The sequence below is a fragment of the Hyperolius riggenbachi genome, chromosome 2 (genome assembly GCF_040937935.1).
Source record: "Hyperolius riggenbachi isolate aHypRig1 chromosome 2, aHypRig1.pri, whole genome shotgun sequence".
Lineage (NCBI taxonomy): Eukaryota > Metazoa > Chordata > Amphibia > Anura > Hyperoliidae > Hyperolius > Hyperolius riggenbachi.
The window spans coordinates 417,619,531-417,644,862 of record NC_090647.1 but is presented as its reverse complement, the minus strand read 5'-3'; the positions used below and the strand labels follow the sequence as shown (position 1 = coordinate 417,644,862).

Sequence of the window (25,332 nt, the reverse complement as noted above, 5' to 3'; positions counted from 1 at the left end):
ACTATAACATTTAAAATTCATGTGTATTCATACATATAAGATATACTGTATATTTGCCCCAGAGTAAAACTATGCATTTCTTTTTCCCTTTGCTGCTGTTACTTACAGTAGGCATCAAAAGTCCAACAGATGTGACAGGGTTTAGGCTAGTCCATTTCCTCAGAATATTCCCAGGAATTCCTTTAAAAAAAAAAAAAAAAGCACTTCCTGAATGGCTGTGGCACAGTCCAACTAGCAGAATAGTGTCCACATGAGAAGCCAGGCTGGCAAACATCTTTGTATAAATCCTTTCCAGGAAGTGCTTTTGTAAAGACAAAAGGAAATACTGAGTAGAAGATGGACTAGTCCAAAACCTGTTAGATTTTTACTACCTATTGTAAGTGACTGGGACATAGAGACAAACTAATTTACAAGGCATTTTGCTATGGAACAAATGTACATTTTATATATATTCATGAACATTTATTTTAAAATGTTAAAATTTTTCCTGCTAGCATCTGGATTGCATAATAAACTACAAATGCACGTATGAGCTGTTGGAGTGCCTTCTTCTACCCCAGTGTGAATGGACAAGTTATTTTTTTGTTTCTTTGCGGTCTCCCCACTGATAATTCCACGTGAGACAAGATGAGGGACACATTTCTTCAAAAAGACAGCAACACAGGGAAAATGGTTTTGAGCAATTAAAAAAAATTGTAAATTATTTTTTTGCAGTATGATGATAAGATAGACCAGCACAGCATGAAAACAACTTTTAACATCTGTACATGAAAACCTTTTCTGCTTAATCTTTGGTTGAATATTTTGGGGTCTGAATTCACGGATATATATGTCACTGTCCTTTAGAGGAGCCCACATTCTAATATCATAATCATAGTGATATCATAATCATAGTTTATTGTACTTATCACAGGGCATTTTTTGGGTAGGGAACCCAATAAACCTGCTACAGTGTTTCTAGAATGAGGGTGGAAACCTGTGCAAACACAGGAAGAGCGTACAAACTCCATGCAAATTTTGTCCTGACCAGCAATCGAACCTGGGACCCTAGAGTTGCAAAGCATGAGTGCTAACCATTATCCATTCTGATGCCCAGACAAGAATAAATAATGAATGATCTTCACCTCTTTTCAGCTGAGGAAGCTACTTGGATTAGTGGCGAAATGACTTCCAGAATAAAAAAAAGAGCAAATGAAACAAAAAAATTGCTGAAAACAACAAATGGAGTTGTTGCACAAGTCCTCACGCGTCTTTCATAAAAGTATACAAGTGGAGGATTTTGACCTTTTGTCTTGAGAGCTCTGGCCATTTTCTGAATGCTCCTGAGGCTTCTCAGAGTCCTTAAAGTCTTCCTGCTTGCTGCTGTTTTGATTTTCATCTTTCTGTTCTTTCACCTTATCTGCTTGTTTGGTATTTTCAACACCATTTTCTTTGGAAGAATCAGCTACACTTCCATTTCCCTGCAGGGACTTTTGACTTGTTGTTGATCGTCTTTTAAACAGTGATAACTATAAATTTTAGGGGGACAAAACAAAAGCCAATAAAGCACAATTTATATCAGTCCACTACAACCTGCATTACTGTAAACACTAGCACTGCTTACTTACACAGGAAGTAAATACAATGCCTACCTTAATTAACCCAAAATTGTACAAGCTAAATCTTCAAAGTAATCATTTTGATTAAGTGTAAAGTGCTACCTTTGAAATGTAACTTTTCAAGTTCAAAAACGTATTGAGCAGCAGTGGCTACCTATAGATGTGCACCTATCCACTTTTCTGGCTTTGGGACGCATTCCTCAAGAATGCGGCCCGCAGCTAGAATATCTCCCTCTCTCCCTAAAAAAAGCGGGTGCAGGGTGATTGGTGATTGGTTGGTAACTCACCCAATCGCACTTTCCAGCAGCGATCTCTATGGCGACAGCTGCGTCATGGGACACGCTGGTACATACTGATGGCAGGTCACATGACAAAGCTCTTGCTATGGAGATCGCTGCTGGAGAGTGCAATTGGGTAAGTTGATTATCTTGTACATGCGCTGCACATATTTCTTGTTCCTCTTACTTTGGGTTTCGCATGGGCACACCTGATTGGCCTGTCTATGATCTGTATCAAGAGGAGAAAGGAAGTGAACTCTAATGGATACATTTTTGGCATTCTGCTTATGAAAATGGTACTTATTTCCAATACTCCTGCTATATATGGTTTCTATTTACACCCTAACTACTATGGTGTCAATTCATCAAGCATTGCCGCATTCGGTAATGCTGAAAACAGCTGATTTTACGGAGCACTTAGGAAAGTGTTAATTCATCAAGGCTGTTACCGCATGAAAAGCTGAAATTATCGAGTAGTGAGGCAAATTACCGACTTGTGCAGTAAATACCTCAACACATGGCAGTGAATGTTAATTCCTCAAGGTTACAGTATGCGGTAGAACACTGTTCCATTACCAACAGTTCTACTCTGTTGGTATCAGTGCGGGACTCACAGAACTCACAGAAGCAGAGACAATTACCTATGACTGCCAGGAGCAGAAGCCAATAGAAACAGCCCTTGTCTCCTGAAAGTCCCAATGATACATTTTGATAGGACCCGCAAGCTTCTCCGCAGGTCCAACTTTCCTACCCCCCAGGCAGCCAGCAGAGAGATCACGGAACAAAAGAGTCTTCCCCTGGCTTTGGCAATTTAACCTCTTAGGATCCTGTTTGAAGATTGCTGAGGACCAAGTGGGCAAATCATCTAAGCGTGGCATGTGTAAAGTCTCCTGGAAGTTCATCTAAGCTGTGGCAATTAAAGAAAATGTTAAGAAAGACTAATGGCCAGATTCAAACGAGCAGAGGCAGTATAATAAACTCGACTGTTGCTGGACTTTGCTACTCTGTGTTCTTGTTTAGGCCTGGAAGTTTATTAGCTCACCCTGCATTCAGCTCCAGTACCTTGCACACTAAAGGCCTGGGTGTAACCGAAGTCGGGTAGGTGTTGTCTTCTTACCTCTCGTTCAAGCGGGGACACGCCACATAGGGTGAAGCGTGTGGAGGTAGATTGGGGCATTGGAGCCGATTCGTGAGTGGATATTCCTATAGGCCTGACACCTCCCTCCTGACGGTAGAGTAGTGGGGAATGATCGGTTATAACTCACCCAATCGCACTCTCCAGCGGCGAACTCCATGGCAACCTTGGCGTCATGTGACACACTGGTATGTAATGACGGGGGGTCACATGATTCCGCCATTGGCATGGAGATTGCCGCTGGAGAGTGTGATTGGGGGAGTTAGTATTCTTGTATGTGCTATGCACATATTTTTCTAAAGACAGCAGGAGAAAAAAGGGGAGAGGAGCAGAAACAGGCCCTCTATCAATGGGCCTGCATCATAGTGGCAGTGGGCCAAATTCGGCCCATGGGACAAAGTTTTCCCACGGCTGCTTTAGCGCATAATATGGCCCTGGATTGTTCCCACTCCACCTCATTCAGCATGAATTGCCTAACACAGTAAGGTATGCAGGCAAGTTTAAATACAATCAATCAAGATAGACAAGGTACCTGGCCCAGATGGCATCCACCCCCGGGTATCAAAGGAGTTGAGTTCAGTTATCGATAAGCCACTTTACCTTGTTGTCTGTGATTTTCACAATAAAATGGGTGCAAGATATTGCGGATAGTAGAATATGAGCAATTTTACTGATATTTTACCATCTTTTGCTATGTATACTAGAATATTAGTAGTTACTGATATTCTACTATTGCCCTATGTGATTATATTTTCTTACACTAACATTCCCTGCATCTATGCCAGAAGCTGCGTAATATGTTGGCGCTTTATAAATACAATAAATAATAATAATAATAACTAACCTATTCCTTACCTACTCCAAACACGAACTTCCCCTCTACTTACACCTAACAGTAATACCACCACTATACCATTAATTTAACCAGTGATTACTGTTATAGCATCATGCCCAAATTTAACATCCTGTGCCTACAACAATCTATAACCGCTAAATAAACCTTAAAAATAAGCATGTATCACAGCTGAAGCCAACTGATCAGCTGTGTGGCGGTAATGATAGTCCTTTATTTAACTTTTTTTGTTCATTCTGGTATACTCTGAAGCACACTTGTAATTTATCAATACACTGTGTAGGAGGGCTTTAGCGAGGTGGAGATTACTAAAGGTTTCTGTGAATATTGCAATGCATATTTAAAGCCTAGTCTTGCTCTAAGTGTTGCCTTGCTTGTTACCACTTAATTTACACTCATAGGTGTATATTAATATTCAAATATAATATTTATAATATTATATTTTAATATGAATATTTAAGTTTAAAACGCATGAATGATTGACATTTTTTTATTCCAAATCATTTTGTTTTTAATTAATTTTAATTTTCCTTGCAGTGTAGTTGCTTTTTAAGAAATGCAAAAAATAAATGTAGCTTTTCAAAAATGTATATTGAAAATAAATGTTAAGTATTAACATAAATATATATATATATATATATATATATATATATATATATATATATATATATATATATATATATATTTTTTTTTATTTTTTTTTTAATTCAATAATAAGGTTGTGTGTGCTAAATTGAAATCAAGAAGGTCTGCACTGTGCAAAAAAGGCCTTCCACAATTTTAGAAGAAAAATATAAATACAGGTCAAATGCAAAATCCTAAAAATGCTGCATAATACGCCCTTAGATCCTTAGTGACAGTATTCACTTTGACTGTTAAAATAAATTAGGATGTACTATATTCTGCACTATGCATAACAGCCTGCAGAGGGAAATAAGAGTTTTACAATATCAGCGGCATTAGATGGTAGCAATGAGAGTTGTAGCTGTCGTTTAGCATATCAGAATAGCACTGTGTGTAACCTTGGAGTTGACTCATGAAGCAATGATAATATTGCTGTGCGCGGGCAGCACATGGTAACATTACCTTTACTACGCCAGCAGTGTACCACACATTGTGCAATAACAGAAATCAGTGCAACTATGGTACACTGCTTAAAGTAGAAAGGGTGATATTGCCATGCACTATCTGCACACAGCAACGTAACAACTGCTTTGTTCATTTACCCCCCAGGCTTTTAAAAAATATTATTTAAAAATACTTCATCTGTGATACCGAGCATTTCTAATTTTAACGCTACAGATGTGAGTTAAAAAAAATAATGCAAATTAATAATTATCCAGGATGTGACTTACCCGACTTTTTTTCTCAGGAAGTGTTTTGGTTGCATCATTTTCTGAGTGACTGTCCGCTTTAACATTTTCTGGAAGTTCTGACTCTGTACATAAAATAAATTAGTTCCAAAATATATTTTCTCAGCAATCATCTAAGGAAGGCAAATAATGTAAAAGTATCAGCAATTCTATTTACTTTACTCTGTACGGATACATCTACTTATATGCAGAAGGAAAATGATGTTTGTATGAGTTACTGCTAAATTGAGAGTATGGCCCTGATGCACTTAACTGTGGTAAGATGGCACTGGCAAGGCACAGAAATGTTAAAGTTCCTTTCGCTGGCACGGTAGCACTAGTTGCCTAATTAGCTCACTGGGCTCATCCAAATCAACAGAAATATGAATAGCCCCCTTCCAAAATGCATACAATTTGTACGCAAGCCAGAAACGGACAGGCTATCTACTTTTAAAGTGATGAATACTGATGGAAATGACAAAACCATTTTTGCCTTCAGAGGTCTTAGGCAAGTCCATCTGTCACTTTCTACTGTACCTTAGATGGAGCCAGTTAACTAACAAAGTATAAAAAGAAAATAAAACATGATACTTCATCATTTAACAATATATTTAATATTAAGCAAATCAAAACACTTAGTGATTTGCAAAAGTATTCAGCCCCCTTGAAGTTTTCCACATTTTGTCATATTACTGCCACAAACATGAATCAATTTTATTGGAATTCCACATGAAAGACCAATACAAAGTGGTGTACATGTGAGAAGTGGAACGAAAATCATACATCATTCCAAACATTTAAAAAAAACAACTGCAAAGTGGGGTGTGCGTAATTATTCAGCCCCCTGAGTCAATACTTTGTAGAACCACCTTTTGCTGCAATTACAGCTGCCAGTCTTTTAGGGTATGTCTCTACCAGCTTTGAACATCTAGAGACTGAAATCCCATTGTTCTTTGCAAAACAGCTCCAGCTCAGTCAGATTAGATGGACAGCGTTTGTGAGCAGCAGTTTTCAGATCTTGCCACAGATTCTCGATTGGATTTAGATCTGGACTTTGACTGGGCCATTCTAACACATGGATATGTTTTGTTTTAAACCATTCCATTGTTGCCCTGGCTTTATGGTTAGGGTCATTGTCCTGCTGGAAGGTGAACCTCTGCCCCAGTCTCAAGTCTTTTGCAGACTCCAAGAGGTTTTCTTCCAAGATTGCCCTGTATTTGGCGCCATCCATCTTCCCATCAACTCTGACCAGATTCCCTGTCCCTGCTGAAGAGAAGCACGCCAAGAGCATGATGCTGCCACCACCATATTTGACAGTGGGGATGGTGTGTTCAGAGTGATGTGCAGTGTTAGTTTTCCGCCACACATAGCGTTTTGCATTTTGGCCAAAAAGTTCCATTTTGGTCTTATCTCACCAGAGCACCTTCTTCCACGTTTGCTGTGTCCCCCACATGGCTTGTGGCAAACTGCAAACAGGACTTCTTATGCTTTTCTGTTAACAATGCCACTTTTCTTGCCACTCTTCCATAAAGGCCAACTTTGTGCAGTGCACGACTAATAGTTGTCCTATCGACAGATTCCTCCACCTGAGCCGTAGATCTCTGCAGCTCGTCCAGAGTCACCATGGGCCTCTTGACTGCATTTCTGATCAGTGCTCTCCTTGTTTGGCCTGTGAGTTTAGGTGGACGGCCTTGTCTTGGTAGGTTTACAGTTGTGCCATACTCCTTCCATTTCTGAATGGTCGCTTGAACAGTGCTCCATGGGATGTTCAAGGCTTTGTAAATCTTTTGGTAGCCTAAGCCTGCTTTAAATTTCTCAATAACTTTATCCCTGACCTGTCTGGTGTGTTCTTTGGACTTCATGGTGTTGTTGCTCCCAATATTTTCTTAGACAACCTCTGAGGCCATCACAGAGCAGCTGTATTTGTACTGACATTAGAGTACACACAGGTGCACTCTAGTCATTAGCACTCATCAGGCAATGTCTATGGGAAACTGGCTGCACTTAGACCAAAGGGGGCTGAATAATTACGCACGCCTCACTTTGCAGTTATTTATTTGTAAAAAATGTTTGGAATCATGTATGATTTTCATTCCACTTCTCACTTGTACATCACTTTGTATTATAAAATGGATTCATGTTTGTGGCAGTAATGTGACACAATGTTGAAAACTTTAAGGGGGCCGAATACGTTTGCAAACCACTGTAACTACTCAAAGGAAACCTAAAGTAAAACTAAACTGCACAGTTTAACTTACCTGGGGCCTCTTTCAGTTCCCTGTTGTCGTTTTGGTTCCTTGCTGTCATTTCGCTCTTGTCCATTTAGCCACTCTTCCCTCCGAAAGCTGCGTGTGCAGCCCCCAGGCCACGCAGTACTTAATCGTGCTCCTGTTGCTGGGAGAATTCTGCAGTTGTGCAGTTCTTGAAATCGCAGCTGTGCTTGCGCAGAATGTCCTGGCCACAGTAGTTGAATGTCAAAGAGTGGAACGACAATGAGAGACCAGAAGGACTACAGGAAGCTGGAAGGTGCCCCAGGTAAGTTAAACTGTGCATCTTAATTTTAGTGTTTAGGCACTTTTTAAATAGTTTTACAATAGACATATAGAGAATAAATTAAAAACACAGTACAAACCCTTATCCTCTTTGCTGTTTGGAATCATCTGGTCATTGATTTTAGTGACCTAATAAAGAAAAGTATGGGAAAAAACAAAAACATGAAAACTACAAATGCATTCTTTCCAAGTCTTTTTTTATTTATATATTTATATACATTTAGTGAAAAATTCAACTTTTATAATATTCATATTTGAAACTAATTATATGTTTGCAATTTATCAATTAGGGCAAAGGTCTTAAAGAGACTCTGTAACCTCAAAAACATCCCCTGGGGGGTACTCACCTCGGGTGGGGGAAGCCTCCGGATCCTAATGAGGCTTCCCACGCCGTCCTCTGTCCCACGGGGGTCTCGCTGCAGCCCTCCGAACAGCAGGCGACAGACCCGACTGTAAATTCAATATTTACCTTTGCTGGCTCCAGCGGGGGCGCTGTGGCTGCTTTCGGCTCCGAACTACACGGAAATACCCCATCTCAGTCGGGTCCGCTCTACTGCGCAGGCGCCGAAAAATTGCATCTGCACAGTAGAGCAGACCCGACGGCGATCGGGTATTTCCGCCTACTTCGGAGCCGACAGCCGTCAGAGCGCCTGCGCAGGAGCCGGGAAGGTAAATATTGACGTCATCTTTCACGGAGGGCTGCAGCGAGACCCCTGCGGGACGGAGGACGGCGTGGGAAGCCTCATTAGGATCCGGAGGCTTTCCCCACCCAAGGTGAGTACCCCCCAGGGGACGTTTTGACATTACAGATCCTCTTTAAGCTCCATAAACATGCCAGATGAAACCTGGGCAAGGTGGCCAAAAACACCCGCCTCTGCCGAGAATCCAGCGACCAATCCCTCCTGGTGCATCACTTCGACTGACTGATGGCGGAGAGCATTGCTGCCCCCACTTTGCCCACCAGCCACATGATGTCACTCCTGCTCCACCCCCAACACACACACACATAGAACAGAACACATCAATGGTTTGATTGAGCGTGTGTACAAGGCTTTAAAAGTTTGGTTGTCTTAGGACCATGTCACATGAGAGAATTATTTGCTGCTGTAAGCAGAGCACCATGTTGGTGGGCTTAGCATTTTCTGAGTAATACCAGCCTGCCAGGTGAACAAAAAGTAAAAGTGGACTTAAAGAGGTTTGGGTGAGATCATGCTTACTTTTTTATATTATATATTTTTTTTAATGTTCTATTTTTCCTGCGTATGTTTATGAGCATGCATGTGCAAGATGCTGTCAACAGTGGCATCGCAGGACAACTACACGGGTAGTCACTATCCCAATAGTACAATGGGCAGTGGTGTAATAGAGAAATGTGGACATGAGTGCAATGTTTCCCAACTCAAATCAATATTCTTTATGCTACAAGGTCAAATATAAGTAAACACCTCTTCTAATAAACACAGTGTGAGAAAAGAGGCACCCTGGTGTGTATAAAACTTGTTAAAAACAATAAAAGCAGAAAAAATTGAGGTGGCTTACCTCATAGACAAGATATTTGACCTGTGCTAAAAATAAAGACCCTTTGTTTATACAAAGATCTTGTCTATGAGGTAAGCCACCTCAATTTTTTCTGCTTTTATTGTTTTTAAAAAGTTTTATACTTTTTAACTAGAGATGGCCCAAACAGTTTGCCGGCGAGCAGTAATCTGTGAACATTGGCTGTTCGCATTTGCGGCGAATAGCGAACATTTGGCGTGTTTGATTCGCCCCCTATACATCATCATTGAGCTAAACTTTGACCCCTTGCCTCACAGTCAGCAGATGGCAGCCAATCAGCTAGCACCCCTTCCTTGACCCCCACACCCCCCTATTAAAAAGCCATTGCGGTGGCCATATTGGATTAATTGTCTGCTGGTTGCTGATTGTTAGTGAGAGCGGGGTCAGACTTGCTGCAGACAGGTTGGGGAAGCATTAGCTAGACCTGTGTTCTTGTTCCTCACTTGCTGGGAAAGCACTTCAAACAACCCTATTGAAGGCTAGCACATCGGTCTCCTGTGTGTGTGTGGTTTTTTTTTGTGACACTCCACAGCCCACACTGACACCCAGAGCTGTGTGCACACTACTGCTGCTACCTCATTAAGTTACAGGCACAGAAATACTCCTGTGCATTATTATTTCACTGTATTCTGATAGTACTATTGCATTTCTCTGTTTGTGACACTCCACAGCCCACTGACACCCAGAGCTCTGCATAATGTGATTCCTGCCCTTTAGGGATTAAAACCCGACTTTGCGTCCACTCCGTAAATTTTGGTAAGACTTTTGGCATGGATCCCCCTTTGGCATGCCCCTGTCCAGGTGTTAGACCCCTTGAAACAACTTTTTCAACACTTTTGTGGCCAGAACAGTCTTTGTAAGTCTTAAAATTCACCTGCCCATTGAAGTCTATGGCAGTTCGCCAGATTCGCCTTTTCTGCGAACATTTGCGGAAGTCCACATTCGCAAACAGAAAATTCTATGTTTGCAACATCTGTACTTGCTACCCACCTTTGTGAGTAGAATATCTATTTCTTCATACTGCAAATATTTGCATTTAATGGCTTAAGGACCAGGGCTTCTCTGACTGATCTGTGCTGCGTGGGCTCTCCAGCCCACAGCACAGAACAGGTTCCAGCCAGGGCGATCAGACTTCCCCCCTTTTTTCCTCAAAGCCCCCCCCCCCCCCCCCTCCGCAGCGATTTCCGCCCTCTCTGCCCTTCCCTGTCTCTCCCTCTAGGTATGGGCTGCGCCGCCTAGGATAGGCTTCAGAGCAGCAGCGCCATATGATGTAAACAGCGGGGATTTCTTTCCCGTGTGTTTACATCTAGCCTGCGAGCCGCGACCGGCAGCTCGCAGACTGTTCACAAAGACACCCTCCGTGAACTGACATGGAACGGCTGCTCGAACGAGCGGCAGTTTCCATGGGAAACCACTTGCGACCTGCCGACGCCTATTGCCGTTAGGCGGTCGTTAAGTGGTTTATTGCACTACTGAGCTCCTGTTTTTTGTTTCCTGTGTTTTTCCTTTAAGGTGTCAAGACACACCCCCACTACTTCACACTTCTAGTAAACCAGTTTGGCTTTATTGGTAGCCCCTATTAATTTCTCAGAAGTGCGCTTCAAGTTCTGACATGAAATATTCAGGGGTGAACAGTTGTCTCATGATTTAATTTCTTTTTAAAATGGCATCATAGATGGTCAACAAGTCACTTTGTCAATCTTCTACTCAACCTTCCCAAGTCAAATTTTAATTTGGTTATTCTGAAATGACAATGCCAAGAAGCAGGACCAGCTAAACCATACAGAGGTACCAGTAATTATACAATCTCACAGAACAGGACTGTCAAGTGCTGAAACAGCTTTCACATTTCACAATCATCTGTGCTTCTGTACAGCACTCCCAAGCAAACCATCCCTAGAAGCAATAGTTTATTCTGAGCTTCAAAATATGTGTTACTATGGTGAAAAAGCTAGACACAAGCCAAAGACCATGCAATTACCAAACAAGGCTGAAATGGTGTGAAGCACACCACTATTGCACAGTAGAGCACTGAAAATGTGTTCTCTAAGTAAAGAATTCTATTTCCGTATTTAACATGCAGATAAACAAGCCTGGTGACATTATACTCAGGGAGGATTCCCATGGGTCCGGTAATGGACCAATGGGGAGCCCCACAGCTCATTTCAAGATGCTTTAATCTTGGCTTGCTATACATTAGTGCTGGTGGGGATCTATATGTGCACAGATATGCAGCGGGGATCTTTTTATTGGATCCGAGATAAACTTTTACTCATTGCATAATTATGTTCTTTATGCTGTATGCTTTATAGAAACATTTTTTTAACCCTAACTTTAAAATTGATGTTATCTAAAACTACATGAATGTTCTTACTTTATAGAAAGACTCCATGAAAAAGATTTATAAAAAGATGCTGGCCAGCCTCTATGCTTGCTGCACACTTTTTAGGCAGTTGGACGGATTGCCATTTACTAAGTGCTTTTGAAAATAAATAAAACCCTGAGAATCTCCCATGAGGAGATAGGCCAGTCCAAAACCTGTCGGTTCTGTCAGCTTGCTTACTGTAAGTGTCATCAACATAGGAGAAAAGTAATTTATGGCTCATTTTTCTCTGGAAGAAATGTACTTCTTATCTGTATATATTCGCAACAGTGGTCCTTCAATAACTTTTTTTTTTTAAATAAAAATAATAGCCATTTTTGCTAGGGATCCTAATACAGCATTATTGTGTCTGTACAGCAATCTCTGGCAAAAGTGTTGAAACTTGCCCCTGTATATTCCCTGCTGTTTATGGGAATACTAGACAATTAGGCCTGTTTCTAAAACGGACAAAAGAATGTATGCCTACATGCGCCCACATCCACCCGTGTGCGTGGCAACGCCGCAGCTCTATGCCTGAACACTCGGGTTGACTAGGAAGCAGATCCCAGGGCTTTTATTAGGAAGGATATATACATTTTCAAAACCGATTGTCTTTTAACCGCATTTAAAAACATTTTTTTAACTCTAACTTTAAAATTGATGTTATCTAAAACTACATGAATGTTCTTACTTTAGTTCTTAACATACCTTGGAAATTTGCAGATTATAGCATGTATTACTATTAACTGCTAAACTTGCCGCCATTGTCTTAATCTTAATGCAATCCATGAAACAGTTTTGGCGAAAATTCATGGAACCACCGAAGTTCGAGGAAATCCTCGCAAGACTGCCAGAGGCAGTCTTCTACTTAGCAACTAAAAACTAAACTTGTGTGAATATCTTAATAGTTCCTTAATTACTGTTTGTAATTGAATACAAACCAATCCATCTTTACTTAGGAGCACCAGTAGCATAGGCAAACGCTGGGGGGGATTACAGTTGCCCAGAATCCCCCCTCAGACCAGGGCCAGTGGAGTGTCTGGGGGACAGGCACAAGTTGAGACACCAGAATATCTGCAGGTATCCTGCAGCTCACAGCACTGCCCCCTTTCTTTCCTTACAATTGACTTTGGATGGAGCAGCAGCGTGTGAAAAGAGCATGGAGCAGCAGCATGTGTACAGAGCATGGAGCAGCAGTGTATGTGCAGAGCATGAAGCAGCTCTCTGGGAACTTAAAGTGTAATGGTCGGGCATAAAATAAAAAATCAATTCTTTATTTTTATCTGGTAAACAAGTAGTAAGGATGCTAACCAGGCAATCCAAAAGTTAAAATCACTATTACTTTTCTTGTTCATAAATGATCATTCCCCAGTTTACCTGACTCTTATTTGGTACACACAACATTTTGTACACAAAAAGGAAGTTGCAGGGCATGCTGGGGTGTCCTTTTTTGCTTCTCTACTTCCCCTCAGACTTAACTAATGTCCCCTGATTGGCTGAAGTCTCCCTCCCATTTTCCCCTGCCACACCTGTGTTCCTCTATGATTGGCCAATATTTCTCATGCTGAGACAATGCACTTTCTATAGTTAAGGGCGGGCAAACCAGGCAGAGGAGAGTAAGGGAGGAAATTACATCAGGATTGGCTTCAAAATAGCCACACTTAAAATGGGAAATGCTAAGAAGTATTTTCTCTTTTTTTACTGTAGAAAAATCACTAAAATCAAAATGTGGACAGTGCAATATATTATGTAAGAAGAGCAAGTATTTATCTACTTATATATGTGTTTTTTTTTTCTAAGATAGTATTGCTGACAGCTCCTATTTAACAGAGTCAGGTATGAGCACAGCCTTGTGCGCCTGCTGGGTGAATGCTTCACTTTTCCCTTCATTAACCTCCTGGGGGATACAATTATATCGCCCAGGAGGTGGCGCAGCACTATTTTTTTAAATTTTTAATTTTTTAAATCATGTAGCGAGCCCAGGGCTCGCTACATGATAGCCGCTGTGCAGCGGCATCCCCCCACCCCCTCCGATCGCCTCCGGCAATCAAAGCAAACAGGAAATCCCATTCAGAACGGGATTTCCTGTTTGGCTTCCCCCGTCGCCATGGCGACGATCGGGATGACGTCAACGACGTCGTGACGTCAGAGGGAGTCCCGATCCACCCCTCAGCGCTGCCTGGCACTGATTGGCCAGGCTGCGCACGGGGTCTTGGGGGGGGGGAGCGGCGCGGCGGGTAGCGGCGAATCAGCGCGGAGCGGCGGCGATCGGTATATACACGCAGCTAGCAAAGTGCTAGCTGCGTGCAACAAAAAAAAATTATGCAAATCGGCCCACCAGGGCCTGAGAAATCCTCTGTGGCGGCTTACCCCGAGCTCAGCTCGGGATTATCCCCCAGAGGGTTAACAACGTCAGCTGTCCTCATTATCTACATCCAAACTGCTGTTAATCAATCCCGTTGTCGATTGAGAGCAGATCGGCCATGTCGGAAATAATCGTCAGATCCAGTCAGTCGGATGGGAAATTGCATTATGTGTAGCCAGCATGATGTCCTACCATATTATTATACTGTATTGTGCATGGCCGAGGAAGATCTTTCAGGAACCCCCCCCCCCCCTCCCCCTTGAAAATCCTGGATTTGACCCTGGGTAAATGGTTGAGCCAAATAGGGAGTCTTTGCCCCTTCCCATCGCTGCACCAACACACCATTTCCATGTCAGTCTTGGCACCAATTTGGTTTCTATTGCCTGTATAATGGTACCCATTGCCAGTCTGCCATCACTTGAACAGTTGAGGACAGCACAGTGGAGCAATACCTCCTAGTCACTATTTCCTATTATTCAGTATTCATGTGGAGACACAGCAGGGTGCCCCCTGCCTCCTTTCTCACTGGTCAAACCAGGGATTACTCCCATGGTGGTCCTTTCATTACAGAATCTAAAGGCAGTGAAGCATGCTGGATAAGTAGTGTATAGCTACCTTTTCTGCATTCCAAGTTGCCAGGCTCCTGTCTTCAGCTGATGCCTCCCTCTCCTACTTCATACTCTGCTTTCTGTAGCTGTTGTGTCTCCAAGCTCGCTCTGAATGGGCAGTGAAGAAAAGGATCCAGAGTAAGGGTGGAGACATAGCAGCTACAGAGACAGAAGGACATTGTGGAAACAGGGGAGGAAGGGGAGGGATCAGATAAAGAGGGGTGACTTGGAACGCAGGAAAAGTAGCTATACAACACCCAGGGACAGATATGCCTTATCTATCTGTGCATAAGGCACTGTAGGCTCATACCTACAGGCGCCTGAGGGTGGAGAGGCAGCTCACTCTCTCCCTTACCTCCCTATCTATGTCACTAGCTGAGCATAAATGAGAGGTTACTCACCCGGTTCTCAGCATTCCACTGATAAGGTCTCCCTTCCACTGTGTCTAGCATCCCATCTCCATGGCTATAGTGGCGTCTTTCATCATGTAACACGCCAGTACGTGCTGGTAGGTCAGATTCAGAGTGACACGCTGTATACATATAAGGGACATTGGACATGTTGCTGAAGGGAGAGTCAGTGGAATGACATGAGGTAGGTGAGTAACCTCTGCTAGTGACTTTGCATAGGGAGGGAGGAAAAGGCACACACGTCTAATATCTATACATGGGAGATACTGCCAAGAGCTGCTTACTCTGCTATCTATACTGAAAGGGGGAAAGGGGACTAATTAACAATGGGGGCAACTCTGGCTACCTGTACTAAACTTGCAGAACGATTCGGCAGAGGTTTGTGGGTTCATGGAGGTCAGAGTCTGGGATGCCAGAGCACAGGTACCTATAGGCTCCCGTAATGTAAATCCAGGCCTGAACAACACCTTTACAGCATGCTCCACTGCCTACATATTCTGCAATAAAGGGAGCACCATTGGGAAATCCTTGGTGTAACTGATAGTGGTGAGTCATAATGTGCTCTGCTGCATGCTACACATCTGAATACTGGAGCTGGGTGAGTGTGAGGGGAAAGAGGAGAGGAAAGGGAATTACTCCACCGTACAATCTGCACTGACCTTAATATCAAATAATTTTTATGCTGAAGCTGGTTTCAACTTTTGGATTGAAAACACCTAATATAGAGTTACTGGCATATTTTATTTCCTAAAATTTCAAACAGATATGTAAAACAGGCCCCATACATGAGACATTACCTCTTCTGTTGTCTTTACAGGTGACTCCGGTTTATTCTTATTTGGTGCATTCGACTCATTGTTTAGTTTAGTTGTGTTTTCTTCCTCTTCAGCTTCTTCCTCATCATCTTCATCTTCACCTCCCTCTTCACCTTCATCTTCTCCCACTGCCTCCTCCTCTTCATCATCTTCATCCTCCTCAGACTCCTCATATTTACTTTCCTCCTTTTTAACAAAGACAAGCACAGAATCTTTAATTTCAGCTTTTTCATGAGAGAATACCCCTATCCTCACAGCTAGAACATCACAAAAAGCCCCGTAAAAATAATGAAATCAGTGTCTATCATTTGCTGTACCCACTGTACCCACATGCTAGGATTTTTTTCTTCTAAATCAGCTTCAGGCTTCTTTTACACAGCATATCTCAATACCGATTTAGATTTGCGATTTTCACTGGATGCTAGCAGCACAAGAAGAGAAACAATGAAAAAACGCAGCACGCAGGACTTTTTTTTTTTAATCACATCAAAAATTGAATTCACATGTAAAATTGCAAAAAAAATCGAATTAGCATGTAGTGTAAAAGAGCCCTCAAAATAATTGCTCAGAATTATGTCATATACGTGCTTACCTTTATGCACGCAAGAAGGGATCAAATTTATCAGAAAACTCGGTTTCTTAATTTGTTGCCATAATTAACAGTTAAAATGTCCTATACACTAGACTTTTCCGAGATATCATCATACATTGGCAAATAAAAAGAAGGCTACATTTTTGAATCCACTGCACAATTCAGTGTATTGGAAACTTACGTTCCCTGCCAGGGACGGATCTAGACCAAGTTGCGCCTGGGGCAAGGTCAGGTTTTGGCGCCTAAAGGTCAGATTTTGGCACCTAAAGGTCAGGTTTTGGCACCTAAACTGCCATTCCCCATCCAAATTTTGCCGCCTTTTTAAGAATTCAACAAACTGCACCTGGAGCAAGAGACCCGCCTGCCCCCCCCCTCCCCCCTAGATCCATCCCTGTTCCCTGCCTGTATATACACATACAGCCTCTCTTTATTGAAGAGAGACTGAAGCCTCCCAAAACACGTTTTTACTTTAAATACCTTTAACATGAATGCCCCAGCTGAAACACTGCATCCCATGGCTGAAAACTCAATTAATCCCCCCAAACTCCCTGGGGCTAATTGCGGGGCTCCTTCTGTGTTAAGGCAGAGCTTTGTACAGTAGCTCTGCCTCTATTCATGTCAATCTGCGCAGATCTACGCCTCCTCTCACCCCTCTCAGTCTTCTTTCACTGAGAGGGGCGGGGAGAGGTGGCGATCGGTGCAGATTAATGCGAATAGAAGCAGAGCTACAGCCCAAAGCTTTGCCTCCCCCGGGCAGCAAAATCCATGACCTGTAAAGTCATGGATTTTTGCCCCGGGAGTTTAAGGTGATTGAGTTTTCAGCCGCAGTGATGCAGCATTTCAGCTAGGGCATCCATGTTAAAGAGGTCTTTAAAGTAAAACATGTTTTTGGGGAGGCTTCTCTTTAAGCTCAGTAACAAAATAGCCATAGGAGATTGTTCCATTTTCTCTATCTTGCAGGAGCCATTGTGTTCGTTGTTGGTTTTTTGCTAAAATAACAATTCATAGGAAATCATAGTAAGCTTAGCACAGTCACTACAAACAAAATTCTGCAAGATTTTAACAGCATGGAAAAAGAAAATCAATTTATCATATTTAATCCCTTCCAATCTGACACTCACAGCATTTAACCACTAGTGTACCACCACCCAGGGACTTCAATTACACACCTTGAATACAAATCAGATGCAAAACTATGCACTAAAGCCTAATCTAAATAAAATTGAATGCAAACTGAGACACATGGATGCAGCTAGCCATAAGAAAACTTATATTTTTATAGGACAGGAAATATTGGCAGAGCTTCCAGGCTGGATCCGAGTTGACTAGCTGCATAGATATGCAGAGCCCACACACGGGCAGATTACACAACTTGCATTCAAGACAGATGCAGCAAAGGAGGATGTTGGCTTCAAGGACAGCTTGTGCTCAGATTGTACAATACTAGACTCTTCCACGACCATGATGTGCCCTGTCGGAAGAGACCTAATCACTAGCTAAACGTTAAAACATAGTATGAACCTGAGGTTGCTAGTCATAAATGGTCTACACATTTTGTAAAGAACAGGGAAAAAAAGGGAAAAAACATGTGTAGACCATTTATGGCTAGCAGCCTCAGGTTCATACTATGTTTTAACTTTTAGCTAGTGGTTAGGTCTTTTCTAAGATGGCAAGTCATTATCATGGAAGAATCTAGTATTGTACAATCTGTGCACAGGCTGTCCTTAAAGCCAACATACTCCTTTGCTGCATCAGTTTTGAATGTAAGTTGTGTAATTTCGCATGTGTGGGCTCTGCACATCTATGCAGCTGGTCAACTCGGGTGCAGCCTGGAAGCATTGCCAATATCTTCCGCCATTTAACCACTAGTACTCAACAGGCAATACAATCAATTTACATTCAAACTAGTGGCAGCATACACACAGAAGCATTTGAGAAATAGCTTGTTTGTTAGCAACTTCCTAGAGCAGCCTCTCTTGAAATGCTTGGCTAGCTAACCAATCCTTTACAGAATAATCAAAGAAGCTTTTGAGCATTTACAAAGTTGTTTTTGATGCAATTTTTCAATTGACTCAATGCCGAGCAGAGATGAAACTTATGACTTTTAAAAAGTAAAAAGTTTAGATACCTCCTAAGGAAAAATTATAAAAATGCTGCAGGTGTCTGATAATCTTATTCCTGAAAATTCATTGGTTAACTAGCCTTACAGAGTGGGCAGCTTTTCTTTACTGTTTTAGTGTTTACTTTATAAGTTCACACATTAGTGATACAGACATCAAATGACCTAGTCCTAGACCACAGGCGTTAAACTCCAGTCCTAGAGGGCCATGTCCATGCCAGTGTTTAGGGTGGACTGAGAAATGGAGACATGTTTTTGGCTTGATGAACCATACCTTCCCTGATTCAGTCCAATCAATTAATTTGAGCTGTGCCAAAAAGGTGTGAGGACCTCAGCCCTTGAGGACTGGAGTTCAACGTTCCTGTCCTAGATAGACTACTATGAACAGACTATTATGTTACCCAACATAAAAATATCCAACCATGATGATCCTTGTAAGCTCTTGCTGCGGCAGAAAAAAAAACCTTGCATACAAAAAGTTAAAAGATCCAAACCATATTTTTTTTTTATTTTATTATTCCATTTCATAACGATTCAAAAGATAGATTGTTTATTTCTCAAATGTGAACCTATGGACACAGAGATCTAAAAGCAATGACTTATTGCAGACATTTGTGCATGATTAACACTGCAATGTAAATAAAAATGGTATTAACAAGGAAAAATGGAAGAAACAAACAAGGGTACTTAATATACGGACATCGGTACACATGATTTAAGGGTGCGTGAAGGCTGAAAGGTTTGGGAGAGACAGATGTGTTTTGGAAGTGAATTTCAGAGCAGGGGAGAGGCTTGTGAGAGTGTGAGGAGATAATTCTAGAGGAGAGCAGAAGGTTGTGCGCAGAATGGAGGTTGCAGTATGGTAGTTGGAGACTAGTGAGGAGATGTAAAGGGGTTACGGAATGGGGATAGCTTTGTAGGTTAGAGTTAACAGTTTGAAATGAATCCTCTGTTTAATTGGGAGCCTATGAAGAGCTTGGCAAAGAAGAGCTGTAAATGAAAAGTGGGAGGAGAGGCAGATGAGTTCAGCAGCTGAGTTGAGTAAAAACTGAAGGGGTGCAAGTCTGTTAGTAGGTAGTCCACAGAGCAGAGTATTACAGGAGTTGAGGCAAAATATTATAAGGAATAAGGGCGTGTATTAGCATTTTAGTATAGTCAGGAGAGAGAAAGAGGAGGGTGAGAGAGATGTTTTTGAGTTGAAGATGACAGGAGGTGGTTAGAGAATAAATATGTGGGATAAATGAGAGAGAGGAATCAAATATGACCCCTAGGCACATACAGACCTTGGGGAACTGAGGTTATAGGTGGGCTAGTGTTATTATGTTGCTATATCAGGCTGATGGGTGGAAGGTGATGGTGGAAAAATAATCAGTTCTTAGAGGTGAGCGTAATGACTTAATTACGATTTTGCGAAATTTCACGTTATTAGTGTAAGTAGCCGTAAGTACATAATCGTAATGAAGAAGGATTTCGCGAAATTCCGTGTAAGCGTAATTTTCGCGTAGCTTTCGCATTACAGTGGGTATCGCGAAATTACGTTTGCCTTGCATGCAACCGTTTGTAAGCGTAGTTACATAACGTAATTTTGCGATAGTTCATATTACTGTAAGCGTTAATTTTCGCATAGTTTTCGCATTACGGTGGGTATCGCGAAATTACGTTTGCCTTGTATGCAAACGTTTGTAAGCATAGTTACGTAACGTAATTTTGCGATAGTTCATATTACTCTCATTGATCACAGTGTAATTATTGCGTAATTATAATTATAGTATAATATATTATAATTATAGTATAAAGCAAAATGCTAGAAAAGGCAAAGAAATGGTGTATATGAGTTCTGCAATGTGCTCTCTCTCACTCCTTCTCCTACAGAAACAACAACCCACAAAGTGAAACTAACATGGCTGCCAGATTATATACTAGGAGGGTGGGTCAAACTACAATTGGTTGTTTAGGATGTATCTCAAAAGAAGCCTGTAATATGATTGGACAATCTCCAATACCCAGACACTTTCCTGTGTCTAGTAATTACTATTATAAACAAAATTACTTTCATTTTCAAAATTAAAATGTATTTCTTTTTATAGCTAACAAGTAATTACGAAATTCGCGAAATTACGAAGAAATGCGAAATTACGTTATGGTTTAACGTGAAATTACGGTATAGTTGTACGTGAAATTACGTTATGAACGAAACGCGAAATTACGCGTTGAAAAATACGCTTACGGTATTATCAATTACGATTTGAATGGCAATTACGCTACCATAATTTTGCGCCGTAATAGCAAATTTCGCATGCGTAATTATAGTAATGCGAAATTTCGAAAATTTCGGCTCAACCCCGTTCTGTCTTAGTCATGTTAAGTTTTAAAAAGAGAGAGGTCATAAAAGAACACAGCAACCCAGCAGCTTGGGGAGAACTAAAACCACAAGGAGAGCATTAGGGACTAAAAGAGACCAAAAAGCCCTCCTACTAAAAAGCAATGCTTAGGTTGGTTTGCCTTCTTAAAATAGAAGAAATTTACAATAATTCAGCTTTAAGTGAACATCTGTGGTTACCCACAATGCACTGCTACTGAATATAGTATACAAATGATCTCTTTATGCCCCTGAAAGCCAGGTTAGCATCCAGAACTGCTGGTGTCTAGCAAGCCTATAGCTTTAAATTTTACAGAGCCACATCAGCCTCACATGCAGACAGAATTCTGAAACAGGCTGTCTTGCATGTGGGGTTGATGTGGCTCTGTAAAATGTAAAGCTTTAGGCTTGCTAGACACCAGCGGGTCTGGATGCTAGCCTGGCTTTCAGGGACATAAAGAGATAATTTGCATATTCAGTAGCGGTGCATTGTGGGTAACCACAAATGTTCACTTAAAGCTGAATTATTGTAAATTCCTTCTGTTTTAAGAATGCAAACAAATCTAGTCATAAAAGAAGATACAGCAGATAGAATCAGGAATGTGTGTTGCTCTTGAGATAGTAAGCAGACAAATGTAAGCATAAACTGACTCACAAGTCATTGATTATGTGTATCTTCCACTTCCTGTTTTATTCTACATGATTTTGTATACTGTACAAGAGAAATGGATAATCTCTAGTGTTAGCACAGCCCAAGCTAAACATAGGAGGGGACACCCGTGTGCTGCCCTTAGTGTTTATTGAACACGAATTAGCAGCATGACTGGCAAGACTTCAACTGGGTAATCTTACTAACCTAAAATGAAATCAGCTCACCATTCTGCCTTAAACATCCAATCTTTATTGTGGAAGTCTGACAAACGGACAATGAGCAATACAGGTAAAAACAGCTAATGTGTATCAGAGCAATCATGTCTGCTTAGTCATGAGGTATGACTAAAAAGCAGCGGCGTCACTAGGGGGTGCGGTAGGTGCGGACTGCACCAGGAGTCACCAGAGGGGGTGACACCAAGTTCCATGCTAAAGGAGAGTGGAGTAAGGCCATGTAATTATAGACCAAGCTAGTGCCTACTGCCTGATGTACTTTTCTCCCTTGTTGCTTATCCGTGTTGAACAGAGTTCAGAGGCCACCTGGGCCATGCGATGATCATCTTAACATCCCCCTATTCACCCCTTAGCAAAGTTGTCCCATCCAACCACCCACCCCAAATATCAAGTGTGTCAAGCATGGGCACAATTCTACATGTATGGTGTAAGGTTACATTTATACCAAATAATTTTTCCAAAATATTCAGAATCATATTGATGGATAATCAAAGTTCCAACGTACTTCACGTTACAATTTAGCGTATGTGCTTCTGAATGCATTAGCATCTGTTTATTTCAGCTAATATTAGTCACCATGCATTTTTTGAAAAACATAATGCTCAAAGTAATTGTAGAAGTTTTCATGGACAGCACAGATGCAGCACGTGTATGGCAGGCACTCACAAGGCATGTACTGTATTTCAGCACCACAGTCTGAGGCAGTGCTGCTTATTCTAATAAACGAGCACTAACATTTGCAACTCCATGCATCCCTTTCACTCAAATAGGTTTGCCTGCCGTGTGTGTTTCTTTTTGTATTCAAGTTTTGCAGCAACTGGCCATCTCTGGACTCTCGCAGTAAATGCAGAAACTGAGCTGGCCTGGTGAGAAAATCCATAGAACACCCCTATGTAGCTCATTTAAAGAGGAACTGTAATCAAAATAACAATGAATAAAATTACGTTTTTTTTTTTTTTTACAATATTCATTTATAAAATGAGTCAGTGTTTGCCCATTGTAAGATTTTTCCTCACACTGATTTACTTTCTAAAACTTATCAAAGGCAGCAACAGCTTTAGTACTGGCAGGTGATCTGTGTGGAATGCTCGTTTATTGAGAGTTTTAAAGCCAGTAGAAGATGCAACGTGGAAGGCACATATAGAAAATGTACCTGTCTCCCAGAAGGCTACACACTAATATACAGCAATATATGGATATAGGAAGAGTTTCTGGTGCTGAAACCAGGATATTTAATGTAAAATTGGTATCCTGAATAATTTATTGCATTCTATTATGTGTCATTACGGTTCTTCTATAAGGCTCTGTTCTCACTTGTGTCCCGGCCCACATGCATCCAGTGGGGACGGACAATGTAGTGTCTGCTCCGATAGTCTGCTGTGGTTCAGCTGTAGCCCGGGGCAGATGCGTTACTCCCATGGGCTATATAGGGGAACGCATCTGCCTGCCTGGGATGACCACAAACTACACAGAAGTGCAGTCTGCTTACCGCAATGGTTCCCACGGATCTGTTGCAGAGTGAAAATGTGTGAATGGCTCCTACATATAAAATAGGAACTGTTCACTGTCCGTTTAGCAATAAGCGAAGAACAGACAAAAAGATGTCCGTTCACCACTCAAGTGGTAACAGGTATGAACACTTAAAATCATACTTCTCTAAAATAGATCACAGAGGCAAGCAGCCTTTAACACTACAATTTTCATTTTTCAAGTATTAGGGACATGGTTGGTAAGATAAGCAGTACTTGTACTTCAGAATGAATTATCATACATACATGGCTATAGTAGAATGATATAGTATGGACAATCCAGATATCAGTTTTGATGAATCATATCATAATATTCTTTACCTTTTTTGTTCACATCACATCCCTTATCTGTACATTGTTCTGTTCTATTTATATTTTAATACACTAAACAAAAAATAATTATGAGCTTAGAGGGATAAGCAATTTGTCTTTTAAATGGTTTTAAATATTTCCTTCAAACCATCTGTTATTTTTAACAAGAGCCGTTTGGCCAGCTGTCCACAGTAAAAGCAAAGCTATTTTGAAATCAGCCCTAAACCCAAGGAATTAGAGAAAACAATGGAAAAGCTCCAAAAAATTTTACAAAAAAACGTCCTGATGAACAAATACGTGTGGTTGTATAAAATGGCATGTACTGTATTATTTACTTACACAACATACCTTCCAAAGCAGCGTTCCTGAAAAGCCAACACCTCTTAGCAGATCTGCATCTGCTGGCTACAAATTATTTTACCATAGGCAAAAAAACTAGACAAAAATATCAATGCATGCACTTCTTTGTGAGATGTTTTTGTATTAATACTACAGGGTGGTGCACAAAAACGGTCTGGTTGCCTGCCACGAGATCGAGTCTACAAGCATATCCTGGCCTGTCACTGTGTGCCTCTTACCCTATCTTTGCTGTGTGTGTCCTCCCCGGATTTATTTGAGCCTCTGCATTTGCTGACTTATAGGAGTCTGCCTGTATGCTTGTGCTTGTGGCAGGCAATCCAGCCAGTATTGTGTGTGCCATACTGTACTTGAGAATGACTGCAACTACAGCTCTGCATATTGATATATGGGTTCTGGTGATGCAACATTTTCTTATATGGCTATGAACAGTTTTTGCCAAAGAGATAGAATATTTTGAAGGTAAATCTGGCAGCAGACTCTTGCTATGGTCAACATTTGTGGGTGTGACTCTGTGGAGGGTCACGTGACCAGCTGGACAGCTATTGGAATCGAAAGGACATGAATAGTATTGTCGTGTTCGGAATATTCAAATGTATTACTTTGGATCACAAGCGGAATCTTTGTACAAGCGCACCGGGCAGGGGGTGTTAACTCACCCATCCTTATCCCTTCCTCTATGCATTGTCCAACACAATCACATTACAGCTCTCACATACTTCCTCCTTTACAAAAATTATGAGAGCTGGAATGTGACATGGAGTGCAGCAGCCAGAGGCGGTGAAATAGTTGTCACCCCCATGCCACGGTGCACATGAAGAATTCGCAATAAGGTACCAAATTTGAATATTTTAAACATGTCAACACTAAGTATGACTGCTTACATAAGCGAGAAGGCAATGTAACTAATTTTCTAAAATTCTAAGACTGAGAGATCACCCACCTATTATCTCAGCATACATTTAGAATACTGAAAGGGACTCAGAACTGTTGAATTAAACATTTTTTATACATACCTGAGGCTTTCTCCAGCCCCATGCGCTCCGATCGCTCCCACGCCCCCATCCTCCACTGCCCGCAGCTTTGAGAACTGGGTACCGTCACTGACGTCAGTCGCGGCCAGCTACGCAGGAGAAGTGCACTCTTTGCATATCTCTCCAGCAGCTGTTGGAAAGATACATAGAGGGCGCACTTCTCTTACGCCAGACTGGCTCAGACTGATGGAAGTGAGGGGACACGGTTCCCGTAGCTGCAGGCAGCGGAGGACGGCGGCGTGGGAGCGATCGGAGCGGAT

General features: G+C 41.6%; 1 protein-coding gene across 1 annotated transcript; it reads right to left on the bottom strand.

Annotated features, from left to right (window-relative positions):
• Positions 1–1,253: 1,253 nt before the first annotated feature.
• LOC137545175 (pescadillo homolog) lies at positions 1,254–25,076 on the bottom strand. Its single transcript, XM_068266287.1, has 5 exons — positions 25,055–25,076; positions 15,868–16,142; positions 7,849–7,897; positions 5,220–5,302; positions 1,254–1,508 (listed from the first exon to the last, which is right to left on the bottom strand). The coding sequence occupies exons 1-5, from the start codon at positions 25,074–25,076 to the stop codon at positions 1,254–1,256; spliced, it is 684 nt and encodes a 227-aa protein (XP_068122388.1).
• Between the last annotated feature and the right edge of the window lie 256 nt (positions 25,077–25,332).